This window comes from Hypanus sabinus, chromosome 32, assembly GCF_030144855.1.
Source record: "Hypanus sabinus isolate sHypSab1 chromosome 32, sHypSab1.hap1, whole genome shotgun sequence".
Lineage (NCBI taxonomy): Eukaryota > Metazoa > Chordata > Chondrichthyes > Myliobatiformes > Dasyatidae > Hypanus > Hypanus sabinus.
Window position 1 is genome coordinate 1,894,858 of NC_082737.1, and position 23,683 is coordinate 1,918,540.

At 43.9% G+C, this 23,683-nt stretch overlaps 1 protein-coding gene across 14 annotated transcripts in view; it reads left to right on the top strand.

Moving 5' to 3' along the window:
• The window catches only part of LOC132384399 (mucin-5AC-like), a 192,931-nt gene that overhangs the window by 88,513 nt on the left and 80,735 nt on the right, over window positions 1–23,683 (top strand). For all 14 annotated transcript variants that reach the window (XR_009508871.1, XR_009508870.1, XR_009508869.1 and 11 more), the window contains 4 exons: window positions 3,101–3,172; window positions 9,652–9,747; window positions 16,407–16,502; window positions 19,374–19,439. Coding sequence is in view for 11 of the 14 variants with exons in the window: in XM_059955516.1 (XP_059811499.1) it covers window positions 3,101–3,172; window positions 9,652–9,747; window positions 16,407–16,502; window positions 19,374–19,439 (330 nt within the window). In the remaining 3 variants the exon portion in view is untranslated. The remainder of the gene's footprint in view (window positions 1–3,100; window positions 3,173–9,651; window positions 9,748–16,406; window positions 16,503–19,373; window positions 19,440–23,683) is intronic.

Genomic DNA, 23,683 nt, shown 5'->3' on the forward strand with positions numbered 1-23,683 from the left:
GTTATTTTCATGAATTCTACAAATCACCTTTGGGTAATAAGACCATTAGGCATTGGAGCAGAATTAGGCCAGCTGGCCCATCGAGTCTGCTCCGCCCTTCAATCATGCTGATCCTTTTTTCCCATCTCCTCCTCATCTGCGTTTCACAGCCTGCTCCCCATAACCTTTGATGCCAAGTCCAATCAAGAACCTGTCAATCTCTGTCTTAAATAAACCCAATGATCTGGCCTCCACAGCCGCTCGTAGCAACAAATTCAGCTGATTTACCACCCTTTGGCTAAAGAAATGTCTCTGCATCTCTGTTTTGAAAGGGCGCACCTCTATTCTGAGGCAGTGCCCTCTTGTCCTAGACTCTCCCACCATGGAAAACATCCTTTCCACATCTAGTCTGGCCAGGTCTTTCAACATTTGAAAGATTTCAGTGAGATCCCCCCAGTCCTTCTGAATTACAGTGAGTACAGACCCAGAGCCATCAGACTTTCCTCGTATGATAACCCTTTCATTTCTGGAATTCTCCTTGGTATCCTGCTCTGGACCATCTCCAATGCCAGCACATCTGTTTTTAACTCCATTCTCCCTAGAGAACACCAGAAGTCACGAAAAAGCCTCTATTCCCATTTTTTGCCTCTGTCAGTCAGCCAGTCTTCTATCTACAGTAGCTAGTATCTTTCCTGTAATATCATGGGCTCTTATCTTGTTTAATAGCATCATGGGCAACACCTTGTCATTGGCCTTCTAAGATCCAAATACACAACAGCCACCAATTCCTCTCTGTCTGTTCTGCCTGTTATTTTCTCAAAGAATTCCAACAGATTTGTTAGGCAAGATGTCCCCTTAAGGAAACCAAGCTGACTGAGGCCTATTTTATCATGTGCCTCCAAGTACCCCAAAACTTCATCCTTGGTAATGGTCTCCATCTTCCCATCTGCTGAAGTCAAGCTAACTGGCCTATAATTTCCTGTCTTTGCTTCCCTCCCTTTCTAAAAGGGTGGAGTGACATTTGCAGTTTTCCAGTTCTCCACAACCATTCCTGAATCTAGTGGTCATTGAAAGGTCACTACTAATCCCTTCACAGTCATTTCAGAACCCTGGGGTGTAGTCCATCTGATCCAAATGACTTTTATCTACCTTCAGACCTTTCAGCTTCCCAAGCACCTTCTCCTTCATGTTAGCAATGACACCCACTTCTACCCCATGACACGCTCCAGTTACTGGTATATGGCAGGTGTCTTGTATCATAAAGATTGCCACAAGGACAGGAAACAGCTTCTTCCCCCAGGCTGAAAGACAACTGACCTCCCTGCCTCCAGTCAATTCTCATCACACTTGAAGCATGATACTGTCTACTTTTTAATGTGTTGCAAATGCAGCTTACTATTTATTAATTTATGAGTGGAGATATTAATTTGTGTATGTGTGTGTTACATGTACTGTGTCCGGAGGGTGGTTGTTTTGTTTGATGAAGAGACATTTGGATGAGTATAAAGATGGGACTTTGTATGGAGGGCATACTTTGCATGATAGTGTAGTGATTCACACAACATTTACAGTTGAAGGCAACCCAGGTTCACTTCCTGTCACTGCCTGTAAGGAGTTTACCTGTTCTGTCCATACCTGCATGGAATTTCTGCAGACGCTACAGTTTCCTCCCACTGATCAAAGATGTACTAATCAGTAGGATAACTGGTCATTGAAAATTGTTCTGTGATTAGGCTCAGACTAAATTTGTGGATAGCTGGGTGGCAGGGCCCATTCTGTGTTGTATCTCAATAAATATAGAAGTAAGTGTGGGATGAAGGGAATAGGCATAATAGAAAGTCAGCATGGACTAGATGGGCCAATGGACCTATTTCTGTGCTGTACTGCTCTCTGACCCTTTGACTGTACATGCATTGCACACTGCAACAGTGTGCCTCAGTGCTTTCCATCCCTGGTGGGGCTCGTCCTGAAGCAGGGTTGAGCAATTGCTGCTGCACTGTGGACCCTGTAGCTCAACACTCTATACAGATCTGTGTGTTTAATTTGTGTGTGATCCCAGGGAGGGATGGAGATGAGTGAAAGATGGGCCAGAGGATGAGGGTGATGGAGAGGAGGAGAGAAAGAAGCAGGGTAGGGAGGACAGAAGGAAATAGAGGAGATGAGTGAGAATGGAAAAAAGAGACAGGGTAGAGAGGAGGGAAGGAGAAGAGAGGGTGGGAAAGAGCAGGGTGTGTGAGGGGAAGGAGGGCAGTTGGAGGATGGAGGCTCAGAGGTTATGTGAAGTGAAAAGAATGTGGGGAAGGGCTGCAGGGGGAGTGGAGGTTTGATAGTGGGGAAGGAAAGGCAGGAGGGAGGAAGGCAAGGCAGGGGAATAAGAAAATAAGAGATTAGGAGAAGTGAGTCTGACGGAGAAGAGGAGAGAGTGGAGGGTCGAGAATGAGAAAAGGTGTGGGCTGATCAATGGGTAGTGTTAGGATGGATGGATGAGGGACAGGACAATAATCATTGTGTGTTGGGGGTGGTGGGAAAAATGGTTACCCAGTGAATCCATGGTGGTTAGTGATATTGGGGGAGCACTGCGTCAGAGTTCAGGGAATTTTTGAAGAGTTGGTACATAAGAGTGCATTGTTAGACTTGCCAGTGGAGAATGTGAAGATTTGAAGTAACATTCTGTCTTTGAGTGAAGATTGTCTTTGTGGGGTGATGAATAGGGTCCGTATTGGGGTTGGGTTTGAGTTGGCTTTGAGGGGAGGAGGCACTGTGGTTTTGGAAAGGATGAGGTGAAATGAGAGAGGTAGGTGTGGAGGATGGAGTGGAGAGGTTGAAGGAGAGAAGCAGATCTGGGTTTGACCATCAGCCCAGAGGAGTCTACAAGCTTAGGAATGGGTGGTGGGATTTACTGAATGGAGTCCTCATCGCCACGTTTGGTCGCAGAAATTCACCCTGATTCTCTGAGGGGAGAGACCCGGAGTCATGGTGGTGTGGGAGGGAGAGTCAGTGAAGGGAGACAGATAATGTTGGTTTCTTCACACTCCTAGTCCCTTTTCCCTCAGACTCGTGTCTTGCTTAATGATCTGTTTCTGTGTTTCCATTCTCCTGTTTCTTCATTTCTGTATTCCAGATCCTGGGACATCCACAGGGAAACAGTTTTCCAAGAAAATGTCTTCTGTCCCAGGAGGAGGGATAACTTCAGGTACCAAGTCTCGTGAAAGTGTGTGAATTCATAACTCTGTATCCTGGAAACTCTCATAAGCCAATTCAAGTTCAAATTTATTGTCATTCAACGGTGTACATTTTCATTTTTTTTTCATTTTCAATCTTTTTTTATTGATTTTTAAACAAAAAAAGATACAAGATACAAATCAGAGTAGAAGTTATAGCAAACACAATGCAAAAAATGTACAGACAACAAAAAGGATATATACTGTCATAGTCATATAAATATAATAAGCTATTGTATATAAACAAGAAACCACAGCACCTTTTGGCAAATCATAGGAAAAAAAAGACTGGAAGTTTTTATAATGAAGAGGGGAAAAACCCCGCTAAACTAACCTAAAACAAAAAAAAAGAGGGACTGGGCAGTCCGTTTGAGGCTAAAATTTGAAAAGAAAAAAGAAAACATCCTTCTGGTCAGATCTGAACCTTTATGGATAAAAAGGAACAAAAAGAAAAAAAAGAAAAAAAACCTTTAAAAAAAGTGAAAAAAGAGGGGAAAAAATCATATGAAACTATTGAATGAAAGGTCGCCAGGCTTACTCAAAATTAAAAGATGTGTCAATTGTCTGGCTTCTAATTTTCTCCAAACTTAAATGGGACATAGTGGAGGTGAGCCAATAAAAAACAGTAGGTGGAAATGGTGTACATTTATATAGTGAAATTAATCATCAGTCTTGTGCGGCCAAGTTACAAAACAAAGTAATGTAGTAATTTTACTTGTTGCCTTGTACTGTTGCTGCAGAAAACAAATCCTGACATACAGTATGTTAGTGATAATAAACCTGATGGTCTGTATTGACTGACAATGGAAAGGGGGCTTGCAGAGGGGAATCATGGTTGGGAAGAGGGGAGGGATCTGGAAGTACAAGAGACATTATGTAATCGGTAAACCAATTGTTTGGAATCAAATTATTTTAAATGCTGCCTCAGGACTGGCTTGATTGCACCCCCCTCCACCCCTGGTCATCCTTCTCTGCTATGTATCCCACACCCGTCCTGCGGCAGTCCAGCCTCGCCATTCTCAATACTTTACTGCAGTCAGATTTACAAACTTGCTCTCCAAATGGACGAACTGAAGACATTTTTGCATCAGTCTTCATTGTGAGAGACAGTAGCAGCATGCCAGAATGTCGAGAGTGTCAAGGGACAGATGTGTCTGAAGTCACCATTATGAGGGAGATGGTTCTTGGGGAAGTAAAAGGTCTGAAGGTAGATAATTTGCCTGGACAAAATCGCACGCAACCCAGAGATTTAAGGGCAGTGTCTGAAGAGATTGTGGAGGTATTAGTAATAATCTTTCAAAAATCAGTTGATTCTGGCATGGTTCCAGAAGAATGGAAAAATGAAAATGTCACTTGACTCTTTAAGAAAGAAGAGAGGCAGAAGGAAGTGACTTATAGACCTGTTAGTCTGACCTCAGTGGTAGGGAAGATTTTGGACTCGATAGTTAAGGATGTGGTTTTGGGGTACTTGGAGGCAAATGATAAAAAAGGCCGTAGCCAGCATAATTTCTTCAGGGAATATCATGCTTGACAAATCTGTTGGAATTGTTTGAAGAAATAACAAGTAGGATAGACAAAAGATAATCGGTCAATGGTGTGTATTCAGATTTTCAAAAGGCCTTTGACAAGGTGCCACACAGAGGCTGGTTAACAAGTTAAGAGCCATGGTATTACAGAAAAGATGAACATGGACAGAGTACTGGGTGACTGGCAGGAAGCTGAAGGGAGTAAAGGGAATAAAGGGAGTCTTTCTTGTTGGTTGCTGGTGACTATTGCTGTTCCACAGGGGTCTGCGTTGGGACCCCTGTGTACTATGTACACTTATGTACTATGGCAGAGATTTGGATGAAGGAATTGATGGCTTTATGGCCAAGTTTGCAGATAATACAAAGATATGTGGATGGGCAGGCAGTTTTGAGGAAGTAGAGAGGCTACAGAAGGAGTTAGACAGATTAGGATAATGGGCAAGGAAGTGGCAGATGGAGCACAGTGTAAGGAAGGGTGTGGTCATTCACTTTGGTAGAATGAATAAAAGCATAGTCTATTTTCTAAATGGAGAGAAAATTCAAAAATCTGAGATGCAACAGGACTTGAGAGCGCTTGTGCAGGATTCCCTAAAGGTTAATGTTGGGTTGAGTCAGTTGTGAGGAGGGTAAATCCGATTTTAGCATTCATTTTGAGAGACTAGGATATAAAGCGAGGATATAATGTTGAGACTTTATAAAGCACTTGTGAGGCCTCTCTTGGAGTATTTTGAGCAGTTTAGTGCCCCTAATCAAAGAAAGGATGTGCTGACATTGGAGATGGTTCGAAGGAGGTTTGCAAAAATGGTTCTGGATTGAATGGCTTATATGAGGAGTGTTTGATGGCTCTGGGCCTGTATTCACTAGAGTTGAGAAGAATGATGTGTGACCATATTGAAAACTATCAAATGTTGAAAGGCCTTGAAAGAGTGGATGTGGAGATGATGTTTCCTATGTTGAGGGGAGTCTGAGATCACACGACACAGCCTCAGAATAGAGGGGAGTCCTTTTAGTCCAGAGATGAAGAGGGCTTTCTTTAGCTGGTGAGTGGTGAATGAATGGAATTCATTGCCACAGGCAGCAGTGGAAACCAAATCATTGGATATATTTATGACAGAAGTTGATAGATACTTGATCAGTCAGGTGGGAAGGGAAACTGGGAGACAGCAGGAGACTGGGACAGAGCGAGAAATTGGATCAGCCATGATGAAATGGCAGAGCCAATTTGATGGGTGAATTGACTTATTTCTGCTCCTATGTCATATGCACTTTATGGTCATTGGCCACAGGAGACTGGAAGGGAAGGAGGGATAGTTGGAAGGAAGGTGAAGAGGTAGGGGAGGGCAGGAAAGTGTGGGAATAAGGAGATGGAGGGGGATGTGTCAGGGAGAGGAGGGGAAGGAGAATGGTGAGTGGAGGGATGAAAAGGGGGAAAGTGAATGGAGAAGTGGGAAGGACAGAGTAGAAAAGTGGACTGGGGTATGAGAGGGTGACATGGAGTTGGGGAGGGGTTGGGGAAGAGGTGGATGGAGATGAAATGATATTGAAGATTGTCATGTCCACAGCTGGACAGTGAAGATCAGGAATTGGTGTTGGGATCATTGAAGGAAACACTGTGGAGATGATTGTTCATGTGCCTGAAATATGGCGAATGTTCTTCGTTGTTTAAGAAGGGCAGTAAGGATGGCACAGGAATCAGCGAGGTTCAGGGGACCACTGGCTGACAAATAGATGGAGATGGGATTGGGTGTCTACAGGATTGGAGATTGGTCGTCATGTGGAGATTGGAGGAGATGTCTGGAGAAATGTAGCCCAAACAGAGGGTGGGAATACACTGGTCACCTGCTAAATATTGGACATTATATGAAGTTTGGGTATGGCTATGGTGCATCAGGGTATTGGGCAGTATTTGAAGTATTGGGGCAGCTGAAGCATTAGGGCACTGGGGCATTGGAGAATATTGGAAGGTCGATAGGTCTTTGTGAAAAGATTTATCATGGGGCGATGAATAGGGTCTGGACTGGGTTGAGTTTGATGGATTGTGGGCAAGGTAGTGAGCCACTGTGATTTTTGAGCAGAGTGAGAAGGGATGTTCTGAGAGGTCAGAGAAGAACAGTGACAAATCAAAGAGAAGAGTGGTGAGGAATGTGAGAGGAGAGGCAGGAACTGTGACAGGATGGAGAGGGAAGGTGGAGAGGTGATGGGCCCTAGTTGTTGGACAGAGTAATAGAGGAAAGTGGGATGTACTGGGGGGAATAGCAGATGGAGACTGAAGAGACAGTGTGGTGGTGTCTGGGATGGCGTGTCTAACAGGAGAAATGTAGAATGAATGGTGAGAGTTATGTCTGTGGGGTGGGGAAGGATTGAGGGGGATTTCAGTGTCTCAGTTAGGAAGGATGGATTGGATGTAAGATGACAGAAGAGTGTTGACTATAGAAGGAGGTGCGAATCACAGGGGAGGATTGTATGGGGTGGAGGTTTAACCCTCTTGATTCTGGTCGATGGTTTCTGCCTGTGTTGTTCCCTCCCATCTCCCCAGTGGTGTTCCCCACATCACAGTTCTCTGACTGGTTCATATTCATAATGAACTCATGGGAACCCAGGAAGCAATGACTGGAGAACCTGGTCTGGGTTTGTCCACCACCCGATCTGGTGTCAGTGGAGGAGATTGTTGAAGGGAATGTTCCTCTTCCTGTTCAGTCTGGGAATAGAGACCCATAATGAATTGAAATTGGCAACACAGATAGATAGGGTTGTGGAGAGCTTTTGGCCGTTTGGCCTTCATAAATCAAAGTATTGAGTACATGAGTTGTGATGTTATGTTGAAGTTGTATAAGACATTGGTGAGGCTGAATTTAGAATATTGTGTAAAGTTCTGGTCACCTGCCTGCAAGGAAAGATATCAATAAGATTGGAAAGAGTGCAGAGAAAATTTACAAGGATATTGTTAGCATTTGAGGATCTGTGTTACTGGGGAAGGTTCAGTAGGTTGGAACCTCATATTCTGGAGTGAAGGAGAATGAAGTGAGATTGGATGGAGGTATATAAAATGATGAAGGATATTGGTAGTGTAAATACAAGCTGGGTTATTCCACTGACACTGTTGGCTGCAGAAGTCATGGGTTAAGGGTGAAAGGTGACACAGTTAAGGGGCAATCTGAGGATCAACTTCTTCATTCAGAGGTTACTGAGAGTGTGGAGTGAGCTGACAGCAAAGTGGTGGATGTGGGTTTGAATGCAACAATGAAGAGACGTTTGGATAAGTACAAAGAAGGGAATGCTATGGAGGGCTAGGATCCATGTAGGTCCGTGGCAGCTCATCACAGACTAGATGGGCCGATAGGCCTATTTCAGTTCTGTAGAACTCTGTGAGCCTGACTGTACATGCATTTCCCACTGCACCAGTGTGCCTCAGTGCTGCCCATCCCTGGAGGGACTCATCCTGAAGCAGAGTTGTGGAATTGGGGCTGCACTATGGACCCTGTAGCTCAACACTCTCTGTTGGGCTGGTGAATACACAGACAACAGAAACCCATTACAGTCCCTGTGATGACTACTGCACATCTCCACAGATCTGGGTGTTTAGTTTGTGTGTGAACCCAGAGAGGGATGGAAATGAGTGAAGGAGGGGTCAGACGATGAGGGAGAGTGAAGGGGATGTGAAGAGGGAGAGAGGAAAAGATTAGGGACAGAGCAGGGGAGGACTAAGGGAAAGAGAGAAGATAAGTGAGAGAAGTGAATTAGGGAGAGTGGAAGGAAGGGACAGGACAGGCAGATGGAGAGAGAAGTGGAAGGAGGGAGAGGAGGAAAGACGTTGATATCTGAGGGGAAGGAGCTATAGTCTCCACTCTCTCCATTCCTCTATTCTACACACAGGTAGTTCCACAGGGAAACAGACCGATGGGTGAGTGTCTGGAGAACACACCCAGAAATCATCCTCTGTCCCAGCAGGAGACACGAGCCCAGGTGTGAATTCTTCTGTCTGTATGGATTCAATCTCACACTGTAAAATACAGCGTCTCAGCGATCAGTTTACCTGCTGAATGCAGGGGATGGGGTGTGAATGACGGAGTCAGAGGTTCCTCTCTCCTCCCTGTGACAAATTTCAGCACCATCCAGGATTACTACGAGAGGGTGTTGCTGAGGGTGAGGGTGGGGTTGACAGCCAGTGGGAAGGTTATGTGGTCAGTGTCATGGGAATTAGAAATGTGGGCTTCAGGGATCACTGGGTCTGGGCTGATCAAATGGTTAGTGTTATGATGGGATGGATGAGGGATAGGACAATGATCATTGTGTGTTGGGGGTGGTGGGAAACACTGAGAGGGTCAACGCCCCAGTGGTCGGGTAGGAACTCACTGCATACCTGGTGAGTTCATGGAGGTTGGTGATTTTGGGGAGCGCTGTGTCAGTGTTGAGGGGAGTTTTTGCAGAGTTGGGACATTAGAGGGCATTGTTGGACTTGTCAATGAAGAATGGTGAATGCTTGAAGTAACATGGTATCTTTGAGTAAAGATTGCCTTCATGGTGTGACGAATAGGGTCCGGATTGTGCTTGGGTTTTGGTTGGCTTTGAGGGGAGGAGGCACTGTAAGTTTTGGAGAGGATGAGGTGGGATTAGAGAGCAGAAGGAGGTGGAGGATGGAGTGGAGAGGTTGAAGGTGAGAAGCAGATGCAGGTTTGACCATCAGCCCAGAGGAGTCTGCAAGCTCTGGAATAGGTGGTGGGTTCACTGAAGGGATCTCTCATCATCATGTTTGTTTGCAGAAATTCACCCTGACTCTCTGAGGAGAGAGACCTGGAGTCATGGTGGTGTGGGAGGGAGAGTCAGTGAAGGGAGACAGATAATGTTGGTTTCTTCACACTCCCAGTCCCATTTTCCTCAGACTCATGTCTTACCTAATGATCTGTTTCTCCATTCCTTGATTCCAGATCCTGGGACTTCCACAGGGAAACAGTCTGAAGGATCATCCACTGGAGATTTTTCCCAGGAAACATCTTCTATCCCAGCTGGAGGGGCAACGTCAGGTACCAAGTCTCATGAAAGTGTGTCATTGAATAACTCTGTGACCTGGAAGGTTTCATGAGCCATTTCAAGGTCAAGTGTATTGTCATTCAATGGTGTACATGTATGAAGCAAAAAGAATCATCACTCTGTGGGGCTAAGGTACAAGGCAATGTAATGTAGTAATATTACGTGTTGCCTTGTACTGTTGCCACAGAAAAAACTCCTGACATAGTGATAATAAACCTGATGGTCTGTGTGGACTGAGAGTGGAAAGGGGGCAGGGAGAGGGGAATCATGGTTGGGACAAGGAAGACGGGAGGGAGCAGGAAGCATGAGAGACATTCTGTAATCAGTAATCCAATTATTTGGAATCAAATTATATTGCCTGCTGCCTCAGGGCTGGCTTGAATGCACCCCCCACCCTGCTCTGCTACTTGTCCCACACCCCTCCCATGGCAGTCCACCATTGCCATTCCCCACATCCTTTGCTCTATCCAGATTCACAAACTTGCTCAACAAATGGATGAACTGAAGACATATTTTGCATCAGTCTTCACTATGGAAGACAATAGCAGTATGCCAGAAGGTGCAGAGTGACAAGGGGTAGAAGTATGTGAAGTCGCCATTACGAGGGAGATGGTTCTTGGGAAAGTAAAAGGTTTGAAGGCAGGTAATTCACCAGAACCAGATCGTATGCAGCCCAGAGTTCTGAACAAGATGACTGAAGAGATTGTGGTGGTATTAGTAATGATCTTTCAAAAATCAATTGATTCTGACGTGGCTCTGGAAATAGGAGAAATTGTCCTGCACTCCATTGTCACTCCACTCTTCAAGAAGGGAGAGAGGCAGGAGGAGGAAAATTATTGGCCAAATGGCCTAATTCTGCTCCTGTACTGTATGGTTTTATGGTTATTGGGAAGAGGTGACCAGAAGGGGAGGAGGAAGGTGAGGAGGCAGGGGAGGGCAGAAAAGTGTGTAAACAAGGAAATGGAGGACAGTGTATCAGGGAGAGGAGGGGAGGGAGAATGGTGAGTGGAAGGATGGAAATGGGGAGTGTGAATGGAGGTGGGCAGGAGGGAGGGCTAATTGGAGTGGAAGTCAGGCTGGAGGGGAGACATGTAGGAGAGGGTGCCATAGAGCTGGGGGGGGGGAGATGTGGGTGAAGATGGTGATGCTGAAGGTTCACAGCTGGACAGTGCAGATCAGGAATCAGTGGTGGGGATCATTGAAGGAAACTCTGTGGAGTCATTTATTTCATCACTCAAATATGGTGAATGTTGTTCCATTGTTTCAGAAGGGCAGCAAGGACGGAACAGTGATCTGTGGCATTCAGGGAACACTGGCTGATACTGGGCTGATCAAGTGGCTAGAGTTGGGGTGCCGAAGGGATTGGAGATTGGTCATTACGTGGAGATTGGAGGAGATGCCTGGAGAAATGTAGCCCAGACGGAGGGTGGGAATACACTGGTCACCTGCTGAATATTGGACGGTATATGGAGGTTGGGCAGGCTATGGTGCATCAGGGTATTGGGTGGTTTTTGAAGTGTTTGGGTATCAGAGGGCATTGGGGGACTTGGTCATCAGAGAATATTGGAGGTTTGATGGGTCTTTGTGAAAAGGTTGTATCATGGGGTGATGAATAGGGTCAGGACTGGGTTGAATTTGATGGATGTGGGTGAGGTAGTTAGCCACTGTGGCTTTTAGACAGAGTGAGAGGGATGATTGAGCAGATTGTGCTGGAGTAAGTGTCAAAAGGATGTTCTGAGAGGTCAGAGAGAAATACTGACACATCGGAAGGGAGAGACTGTCGAGGAATGAGAAAGGAGAGGCAGGATCTGTGACAGGATGGAGAGGGAAGGTGGAGGGATGGTGGACCCCGGTTGTTGGACAGAGAAATAGATGAAAGTGGGATGTACTGGGTGAGTATCAGACGGAGACTGAAGAGACAGTGTGGTGGTGAATGGGGGAGGGAGGGGACGGAGTGTCTAACAGGAAACAGATGGAGTGTTATACTGTAAGTGTACAGGCCCACAGCTGGACAGTGCAGGTCAGGAATCAGTGGTGGGGATCAAACTTCGTCCCGACTCCCACTGAAGGGAATGATCAGTTGTGACAGAGGCTCTCAAGATGGCGCTCATGGGGTGAGGCTGAATCAGGCTTCGCTCCAATCCTTTTACTTCCTTTACTTGCAATCACCCCCTAACTAAATTATTATACCTACAATAAAGGGATTGATATTTAAGGTATACCTTTGAGTTTCATTTTCAATTTGTTAAAATGGCTGGGAGAGCACGAGAAGTTAAAGAAGGCAAAGCAACTAAAGACCTGTTAACTTTGGATGCAAACTCGAAACTTCTGGATGAAAGACTGGAGGAAAAACTTACCCAAAAATTCTCCCCGCTTGAGGAAATTTTAAAGACAGTTGAAGAAAGTCTCAAATCGCTCAGATGAGAAATGGAACAACAAGCACAAATTTCAGATCTCGACAAAGCTGCTTGCCAGAGGAATCGTAGAAATGAAACTTTGGAACAAAAGGTGTCTTCGACTTCTCAAGTGTTGGAACGTTACAAATCCAAAGTTATTGATCTCGAAAATCCATCTAGAAGACCGAACCTGCGGATTATCAGGCTCCCAGAAGATGTCGAGAAGGGCGATCCTGTTGAATTCTTCTCTAAATTGTTAATGGATGTGTTTGGCTCAAAGGTTCTGGATACCCCTCCAGTGATCGACCGTGCACATCGCATCTCTTGCTCGAAGCCAGCTCCAGGCGAAAGACCACGGCCAATTATCCTCCGTCTTCATTATGCTCATGTTAAAGATAGTCTGATTCGAGTTGCCCGACAGAAGGGCGTGATCAACTTTCAAGAGTTCAAATTTCGTATTGTGGAAGATTTCAGTCCTGAAGTTCTGAGGGAAAGAATGGCTTTTAAATCGGTTATGTCAGAATTCTTTTGAAAAGGTTTCAAACAAGCGTTGTTATTCCCAGCACAACTGAAAGTCATCCTTCCTGATAATTCTTGCAGGCTGTTTAAATCTCGAGGTGATGCCGAAAGGTTTCTCGCGGAACATCATCCTTCTTTTATGAGTTAATTAACGTATAGTTATTATCTGTTTTTAACAGTTTTTTGTTGTTGCTCTTTTTTTAAGCTAGCAACTAGCTTGTAGACTCGGATCTTCATAATTTGACAATCTGTGTGTGTTGATTGATAGTGCAACTGCTTTTTATATGTCCAAGTAAATGTTCGTTTTTAGCTCCTTTTTGGGAACTTTTCTTTTTATTATTATTTTGATTTTGAAATGTTTTAAGTTTGAATTTATTTTTGTCTCGTATCTCTTATGCTGGAGAATTCAGTCTTTCTAACTCCTTTTTTCCAAGATGTCGCTTCTTCTTCCCATAAGACCTTAATTTCTTGGACACGTCACATCCGTTTGGGTGTGTCTGTACAATAGTGCTGGTGTTTTATCGAAATATTAGTACAATGCTACCCTGTTTTATGCTCTAATGGCTTAGTTCTTTTTCTCTAAAACTTGCCTTTTTTATATTAATCATTTAATCATTGCAGTTTTCTTCCTGTTACAGTAACCCTTTTCTTCGAATATGGGTGGTTTGTGTTCTTTTTCTTTTTTTTGAGCTGCTGTCTTGAGAGATGGGGTTATATTTAGTATTAGTCTGCTTGCTGGCCCTTCTCTGGCTTTTTCTTGGCTTTCCGTGGGGGGGAGGGGGTTTTTCTTTCTCTTTTGCTTTTTGCTTAGTTTTCTTTCCGTGGGCTAACTTGAAACTACCAGAATGTCAGAAGTGTCATAACTTCTGGTTCCTCTTTGAACCTGTTTTCCTCTTCTGGACTCATAAGTTTACTTACTGCTTAACCTTCTGTGTCTATCACGATAAATATTAGCAATATAGATAAGACTATTAACTTTGTTCCTTGGAATACAAACGGTCTAAACCATCCGATTAAATGGAAACAAATATTTAAAGTATTCCATAGAATGAACGTTAATATTATTTTTTCACAAGAGACTAATGTGTGAAAAGAGGATAATCAATGTTTTAGGTTTTGGAAGGTTCAACAGTACCATTTGAATTCCCAAGCTAAAGTGAGGGGTGTTCTATTTTTATGGATTCTTCAACATTTTTCACTCATTATGAAACAATTTCAGACCCAGAGGGTAGATTTTTGCTTCTTACTGCCTTACTTTTTAACCAAAAAGTTGTTTTGGTTAATGTCTATGCCCCGAATATCAATTGTCCTGAATTTGTTAAGTGTTTATTCACATCCCTTCCTAATTTAAATGAATATATATTGATAATGGGTGGGGATTTTAATTGTTGTTTAAATCCCTCGATGGATAGATCTGTCTAACCAAGTTCTTCCGAATAAATCAGCCTCTCTCATTAATTCCTTTATGGTTGATTCTGGAATTTCTGAAATTTGGCAATTTTTACATCCTAAGGATAAAGAATTTTCATACCTCTCATGTATATCATAATTACTCTAGAACTGACTATTTCTTTATTGATCATCGTTTACTTACAGTGTTATTGACTGTAACTATGATTCTATTACTATCTCTGACCATGCACCTTTGAAACTATCTATTAAGACAACGGATTCATCTTCAATCATTAAACCATGGCGGTTCAGTTCTACTCTACTTCAGGATTCAGACTATCTCAACTTTATTAGACAACAAATTGATTTGTTGTTTTCAACAAACTCTATGGAAGAGATTACTAGTGGAATATTCTGGGACACTTTTAAAGCATTTATCCATGGACAAATTATCTCATACTCTTCTGGAGTCAGAAAACAAATAAACACTGAAATACTTATGTTGGTTGATAGGATTAAAGAAATTGATAAGATATACTCTGTGACTCCTAGTAAGGAGCTTTAAAAAGAGTTGAACTGCAAATGGAGCACAGTTTATTATTATCCTCTTCGATTGAAAATCAATTAATTAAAACTAGTACTCAGTTTTATATACATAGGGATAAATCTGGTAAATTATTGGCTAATCAATTGAAAACTGCTTTGGTTAAATGTCAGATTATTATGATCTGTAAATGAGATGGTACTCTAATGGTTGATCATAAAGAGATAAAGTTTTTCAAGAATTTTATAATTCTTTATATCAATCAGAATTTTCTGATGATTCCTCCATAATGAATGAATTTTTAAGGAAACTGAATATTCCAAAGTTATCAGCCGAGGATTGCTTATCATTAGACGCACCGATTATAGAAGTTGAAATAAAAGAGGCTATTTTTTCAATGAACTCAGGTAAAGCCCCTGGTCCAGATGGTTATACTGTGGAATTTTAAAAATCTTTTTCTTCTATATTTTCTCTTTGGTTATGTATAATTTTTAAGGATGCATTAACTGCAGGCAAATTACCACAATCTTTTTATGAAGCCTCCATTTCCCTAATTCTTAAAAAAGACAAAGACTCTATTAAATGTGCATCATATCAGCCTATATCTCTGCTGAATGTGGATTCTAAGATTATTTTCCAAAATTTTGGCCACCAGACTGGAAAATATAATACCTCAAATCATCTCTGAGGACCAGACTGGATTTATTAACAATTGTTATTCATCTTTTAATATTAGAAAATTAATTAATATATCCTTCACCTAGAACCCCAGAGTGTGTTATTTCCTTGGACGCTGAGAAAGCGTTTGATAGAGTTGAATGGCCACATTTATTTAGTACACTTCAGAATTTTAGTTTTAGTCCCACATTTATATCGTGGATTAAATTAATATATGTCTTTGGCTTCAGTTCTTATTAATAATAAAAGATCTCCCTTTTTTCAGTTGTTTCGTGGCACGAGGCAAGGCTGTCCTCTTAGTCATTTACCATTTGACATTGCTTTGGAACCTTTAGCCATTGGTATTCGTGATTCACCTAACATTTTTGCTATTACCTATGAGGAAGAGACATATAAGATATCATCATATGCTGATGATTTGTTATTATGTACCTCTGACCCTGAGAGATCTATTCCTGCAGTTTTATCTCTGCTTGCTCAGTTTAGTAGTTTTTCTGGTTACAAGCTGAATCTCAATTAGAGTGAATTATTCCCATTAAATATGCAAGTTCCGATTTATAAACACCTACCACTTAAAGTGGTAACAGATAACTTTACGTATTTTGGTATTAAAATTACCAAGAAACATAAGGATTTATTCAAAGTTATTTTTTTTTACCTTTAACTGACCAGGTTAATCAATTTTTTACTAGATGGTCCCCATTGTCTTTGTCATTGGTCGATCAAATCAATGCTATTAAGATGATGGTTTTATCTAAACTTTTATACTTATTTCAAGCATTACCAATTTTTTTATCTCGAAATCCTTCTTTGATATTATTGAACCTAAAATTTCTTCGTATGTATGGCAGAATAAAAATCCTAGATTAAGTAAAAAATGTTTCCAGAAATCTAAGAAGGAAGGTGGTTTGGCTTTGCCAAACTTCAGATCTTATTATTGGGCAATTAATACTCGATATTTAATATTTTGGAGTCATGGTGGTTTTGGAGGGAGAGTTAGTGTAAGGAGATGGATAATGTTGGTTTCTTCACACTCCCCGTCCCCTTTCCCTCAGACTCATGTCTTGCCTAATGATCTGTTTCTGTGTTTCCACTCTGATGTTTCTCCATTCCTTTATTCCAGGTCCTAGAACTTCCACAGGGAAACAGTCTGAAAGGTCATCCACTGGAGATTTTTCCCAGGAAACTTCTTCAGTCCCAGCTCGAGATACAGCCTCAGGTACTAGGTCTTGTAGAAGAGTGTCATTCCATAACTTTGTAACCTGGAAGATCTCATGAGCTGATTCAAGTCCCAAGTGTATTGACGTTCAGCCATGCACATCGATATAGTGAAATGAAATATCACTCCTGTGGGGTCAACGTGCACAACACAGTCCTGCTGTAGTTTTAATGATGCATTTTTATGTATTGCAATGTACTGCTGCAAAAAAAGCAAATTTCATGACATGTGAGTGATGATAAACCTGATTCAGGTAACAGACTCTTTTGAGGACTGTGAGAGGGAGGGGGGCATTGAGAGGGGAATCATGATTGGGGAGAAAGGCAAGGGGTATGGGAGGGAAGCACCAAATAGACAGTCTGTAATGATCAATAAACCAAGTGTTTGGAATTTGAATGATTTTGCCTGTGTTTCATGGCTGGGTGTGTCTTCACCCACACATCTTTACCCGCACCCACCTCAGCACACTTTCTGTGCCACCTTTCCCACACCTCTACCCCAGCCCCACCATCCTTTGCTCCTGCCAAATTTGCAAACTCACTCTCTGCCTGGTATTGACAAATATAGTACTTTGTAAAAGTCTTAGGCACCCAAAATGTATATCTGTGCCGAATTCCTCTGCACAGTCCTCTATATTGATACACAGAACACATAGTTGCAATCCAGTTCTGACCCTGAGTTTCATGGCCTGAAGGCAGAGAGGTGAATGTTTATGTAAAACACTATATAGTTACGGATACTGTGATATGAGAACAAACAGCAATATCAATATGTTAAAGATGAAAAGTGACCTGTGAAGGATGAGAATGCATCTGTGAATTGGAGAGTGTGGGGTTTTGGGGCGGTAGGGCATTTAGACAGGGTGTACATGTGTGCTGGATGGCAGTGGGGTTTTAAAAGGTCTAACAGCCTAGGGGAAGACGCTGTTTCCCAGCCTGGTTCACTTATTAGGTACAGTGGACGTAAATGATGCGGTTAGTTTGAACCCTGCTTCTGATTAGAGTAGAGTTCACGACCTCAGGAAATGGTTCACGTTTCCTTGTCTGGAGCCTGGTCCAGTAGGCCTGTGTATTTGCAGCCTTAGAGCATATTGACTTGGATAAATCCCCAGGGACTAGGCTTGGCCTTTATAGCAGGGTGGAGAAATAATCAGAAGTGCTTGCGGAGGCATTGGCTTCGTCATTAGCCATGGTGACTGGAAGGGAAAGAGGGATAGTTGGGAAGGAAGGGGAGGGCAGGAGGGAGTGCAAACAATGAAATAGAGGGGAATGTGACGAGGAGAGGAGGGGTGGAAGAATGGTTACTGGAGAGATGGAAGTGGGAGAAATATATAGCAAAGTGGGTGGGAAAGGGCTGAGTGGAGGAGAAATGCAGACTGGAAGGGAGAATGAGGGATGAGAAGGGGAGAAGAAATGGAAAAAGATGGTGATGCTGAAAATTCACAGGTCCATAGCTGGACAGTGCAGATCAGGAATCAGGGGTGGGGATTATTGAAGGAAACACTGTGGGAATATTTGTCTCATCGCTCACCACTGATGCCTGGAATGTGGTGAATGTTGTTCTGTTGTTTAAGAAGGGCAGCGAGGACGTGACAGGGGTCAGTGGGGTTCAGGGAATCACTGGCTGACACTGGGCTGGTCAGATGGGTGGAGTTGGGATGAGATGGCCAAGGGATTGGAGACTGGTCATTATGTGGGGATTGGAATGGGTGTCTGGGGAACCGTAGCCCAGATAGAGGGTGGGAATACACTGGACACCTGCTGAATATGGGACGTTGTGTAGAGATTGGGCAGAGCTCTGATACGTCAGGTTATTGGGTGCTACTTGAAGTGTTTGGGCATCATGTTGGGAGACTTGGGCATTGGAGAATGGTGATGGTTTGATGGGTCTTTGTGAAAATGTTGTATCATGGGGTGATGAATAGGTTCAGGATTGGGGCAACACACTCAAAATGCTGGAGGAACAGCAGGTCAGGCAGCATCTATGGGAAAGAGTAAACAGTCGATGTTTGGGGCCAGGACCCTACATCAAGGTTGGGGTTGGGTTTGATGGACTGTGGGTGTGGGGGGGGGGGCGGTTTGAGGAACTGTGGCTTGTGGACAGTGAGAAGGAATCATTGAGTAGAGGGTGATGGAGTAACTGTCAAAGAGATGTTCTGAGAAGAGAGAGGAAAACTGGCAGATCACAGGGAAGAGACTGGTGAGGAATGAGAGAGGAGAGGCAGGAACTATGACAGGATGGAGAGGGAAGGTGGAGGGATGGTGGACCCCAGTTGTTGGACAGAGTAATAGAGGAAAGTGGGATGTACTTGGTGAGTAGTAGACGAACTGAGGAGACGGTGTGGTGGTGTCTGGGAGAGGGACGGATGGAGTGTCTTGCAGGAGAAAGATGGAGTGAATGGTGAGAGTTGTATCTGTGGAGTGGGGTAGATTTGAGTGGAGGGATTTCAGTGTCTCAGACAGGAGGGATGAATGGTAAAGAGTGAGGGATGAGAATGTTATGGAAGAAGAGGGTTGACTTAAAGAGGGAGGAGTGAATGATACGGGCGGACTATCTGTGGTTAGAGGGTTGAATTCATGGGAACCCAGGAAGCAATGACTGGAGAACCTGGGCTGGGTTTGTCCACAACCTAAGCTGGTGTCAGTGGAGGTGTCGAAGGGAATGTTCCTCTCCCTGTTCAATCCTTGAACTTCATGCTGACTCTGGCTGAGGGCAATGACTGATGTTCAGGAGGTTGAGTCAGTGGAGGGAGGCTGAGTGTGTCAGGGTCATTAAGTTAACCCCTCTCCCCCACCTCCTGTCCTAGTCTGACATCCGAATTTGATGATTGCACTCTGCCAACCGCTTTTAATTTCTTCATTTATTTTCCAGATCCGTTGAATTCCAAAGGGACCAGCCAGAAGCCGTCCTCTGGCCCAGAGAAAGAGACGTGCTCAGGTATCAAGTTTTGTTTGATAGAGGGGAGGGTGGGGGTGTCTTCAGTCCAGTTTGGATCCCAGTCACACCCTGTGACACCACCCGCGATGATCAGGAGCAAATACGGTCACAGTGTTGGGAGAGGCCTCCTTAAACCCTTCACGTAGTTTGTGTAAATCTCTCAGACCCACATTTGTGTACTGGTGTATACAGCTCCTCATTCCACACCTTCCTCGCTCCACTCCACCTTCCCTCTCTGACAATCTGTAAGTCTCAACTCACTGATGCTCAGCATTAGACCCGGACAGTCTACCTCCCTGGTCACCCTCCACCAAAGTCAGCTTACCCCAGCTCCTCCCCACTCCACTTCAATCCTTTATTCTCTGGTCCACTGTCCTCTACAATTGGATTAGTCTTCCTTCAGCCCTTTAACTCTTCCACATGTCACCTCCCAGCTTCTCAAATCACCCCTCCCTCATCCACCCACCTTCCCACTCACCTGGCTTCACCTGTCACCTGCCAGCTGTACTCCTCGCCACCTCTTTATTCTGGCTTCTTCCCTCTTCCTTTTCAGTGCTGATGAAGGGTCTCAGCCCAAAACATTCACTGTTTATTCCCCTCCAGAGATGCAGTCTGACCTGCTGAGCTCTTCCAGCATTTTGTATGTATTGCTCTGGATTCTCAGCATCTTCAAAATCTCTCATCTTTATGAATTATTGTTCCTGTTTAAGCTCTGCTTCTCTCCCATGTCTCTGTTACTTTGTTCCAGAACTTGGAGTTTTCACAATGGATCAGCCCAGTGTATCACCTGCAGGACAATTCACCTCATCACCGTCATCTGTCTCGGTGGGAGAGAGATCCTCAGGAATTAGATCTTGTGTCCATCAGAGTCCCTCAGTCTCTCGCTCTGTGATGTTGAACTTCTCATAGACCAATTCAGCTGTTGGATGTGCATCATTGTGGGCTGCTAATGAGTGCTCAGTTGTCCCATTCTCCTTTCTGTGTCAAATTTTTGCTTCATCCAAGATTCCTCCAAGTTGGTGTGCATCATTGTAGAGAAGAATAAGTTTCTTTGTCTGAGGTGGCCCTTGGGGCTGAGTAAGCTGGATTGTCAGAGAGAGGATGAGGACAGAAACCCAGGGATCTGGTGGGAGATGGATTCACTGAGAAAGTGTCTGTCAACCCTAAAATGACAGAGATCTGTTTTGGAATTAGATGGGTGTACGTTTACTGACAGATGACCGGCAGCAGGGTTTCCCATGAGGTTCATGGGGCAAAGATCACAGAATATGGCTGTAGCTCCTTTTCAAATTGTTGTCCCAGTGGCTACCCATTTCAATTCAACTTCCCATTCCCATTCCCACATGTCTGTCCAAGGACTCTTCTACCCACATGATGAGGCCAAAGTCAGTATGGAGGGAGAACACCTCATATTCCATCGAGGTCGCCTCCATCCTGATGGCATGAACATTGATTTCTCCAACTTCTCGCAACCTCTACCCCTACCACTTCTCTTTATCCATTCCCACTGTGGCTCCCCTCTTTGCCCTTCTCCTCACGTCCCACCTCCTCCAATCCTCCACCCTTGTCTCTCAGATCTCTCTCCTCTCATCCCCCTCTCTCGGCATTCACTCTGTCTGCATCTCTCTCTTGTCATTCTCTCTTTCCCTCCCTCCAATTGGTGTGTCACTCTCACTGATCTCTCTGCCCAACTCTCCTTACACAGTCATCACTCTCTCTTCACTCGCCTCATTCCTCCCACTCCAGCATCCCACCTCTCTCTCCATCCCTCTCTCCTGTGTGCTTTCACCCATTTTCTTCTGACCACGTACTGAATTACTCAAATCCCACTCCGGTTGTTTCTATGTCTCATCAGTCACAGTCATTCCTCCCTTCCTCTCTGTGACCATCCTCCCCTCTCTCAGCCCCTCCCTCCTGTGACACTCTCAGTCACTCCACCCCTCTGCCTTATCATGTTTGAGCGGTGGACTGACAGGCTGGATTGCGTGTGTCTGTACTGTGCTGGGAGACAGTACCATCGACTGCCGGACATTGTCTGTCAGGGTCTTGAACAATGTATGATTTCCTTTTCAAATGAAGATGCTTCTTTGCTCATTTTTTTGAGTGTTTGCTTGCTATTTTGAATGTTTTGTACCTTGTCCCCAGAGGAATGCAGTCTCGTTCGGCTGTATCCATGTATGGTTTGAATGATAATTAAACGTAATTTGATTTGATTTGTAGACCTATTGTGATAGGCAAATCACAGTGAGCCCAGGTCCTCGATTAGACACAAGTTGATACGAGCCATGAGTAATTCAGTACCTGGACAGCAGAAAATGGGTGAGAGGGGTGGAGAGAGAGGTGCAATGCAGGAGTGAACACAGAGGGGTGGAGTGACTGAGAGTGGCACAGAGGGAGGAGGGATGATGTTTGTGAGAGGGGAGGATGGTCACAGAGAGTAATGGAGGAATGACTATGAGGAGTTGCATGGTGACTGATGAGACATAGGAACAACCGGAGAAGAATTTGAGTAATTCAGTATATAAACAGAAGGAAATGGTGAAAACACACAGGAGAGAGGGAGGAGAGAGAGATGGGATGCTGGAGTGGGAGGAATGAGGCAAGTGAAGAGAGAGTGATGAGTGTGTGAGGAGAGTTGGGCAGAGAGATCAGTGAGAGTGACGTTCCAACTGGAGGGATGGTTGGAGAGACTGGCAACACAGTGTTGCAGACAGAGTGAATGCCAAGGGAGGGAGTTGTGAGGAGAGGGATTTGAGAGACAAGGGTAGAGGAATTAAAGAGCAAAGGAGAGGCGAGTGTGTGTATTGCAGATTTGAGACTCCTGTTCCTGCCATTGAATTCCTTCTAGATCGAACATAAAACTTGTTTACTACTTTACACTTCCTTTGTATATCTTCTTATTACAGATTCCCAGTTGGACCAATGTCCTGGGGGAGTGTTTGCTACTGCTGTTCAGGAGGATTTAAACTAATGTGGCAGGGGGATGGAAACAAGTGCAGAGAGACAGAGGGGTGTAAAATGAGGGTAGAAGCAAAAAGTAGTAAGGTGAAAAGTAAAAGTGGCAGGCAGGCAAATCCAGGGCAAAGAGCAAAAAGGGCCATTTTTCAACATAATTGTATAAGGGCAAAGAGTGTTGTAAAAACAAGCCTGAAGGCTTTGTGTGTCAATGCGAGGAGCATTTGTAACAAGGTGGAAGAATTGAATGTGCAGATAGTTATTAATGAATATGATATAATTGGGATTACAGAGACATGGCTCCAGGGTGACCAAGGATGGGAGCTCAACGTCTAGGGATATTCAATATTCAGGAAGGATAGACAGGAAAGAAAAAGATGTGGGGTAGCATTGCTGGTTAGAGAGGAGATTAACACAATCGAAAGGAAGGGCATTAGCCTGGAGGATGTGGAATTGATATGGGTAGAGCTGCATAACACTAAGGGGCAGAAAACACTGATGGGAGTTGTGTACAGGCCACCCAACAGTAGTAGTGAGGTTGGCGATGGCATTAAACAGGAAATTAGAAATGTGTGCAATAAAGGAACAGTAGTTATAATGGGTGACTTCAATCAGCATATATATTGGGTGAACCAAATTGGTAAGGGTGCTGAGGAAGAAGATTTCTTGGAATGTATGTGGGATGGTTTTCTGAACCAACATGTCGAGGAACCAACTAGAGAGCAGGCCTTTCTAGACTGGGTATTGAGCAATGAGGAAAGGTTAGTTAGTAATATTGTCGTGCGAGGCCCCTTGGGTAAGAGTGACCATAATATGGTGGAATTCTTCATTAAGATGGAAAGTGACGAAGTTAATTCAGAAACAAAGGTTCTGAACTTAAAGAAGGGTAACTTTGAAGGTATGAGATGTGAATTAGCTACGATAGACTGGCAAATGAAACTTAAAGGGTTGATGGTGGATATGCAATGGCAAGCATTTAAAGATCGCATGGATGAACTGCAATTGTTCATCCCAGTTTGGCAAAAGAATAAACCAGGGTAGGTAGTGCACCCGTGGCTGACAAGGGAAATTAAGGATAGTATCAATTCCAAAGAAGAAACATATATATTAGCAAAAAAAAAGCGGCACACCTGAGGACTGGGAGAAATTCAGAGACCAGCAGAGGAGGACAAAGGGCTTAATTAGGAAAGGGAAGAAGGATTATGAGAGAAAGCTGGCAGGGAACATAAAAACTGACTGTAAAAGCTTTTATTGATACGTGAAAAGAAAAAGATTGGTCAAGACAAATG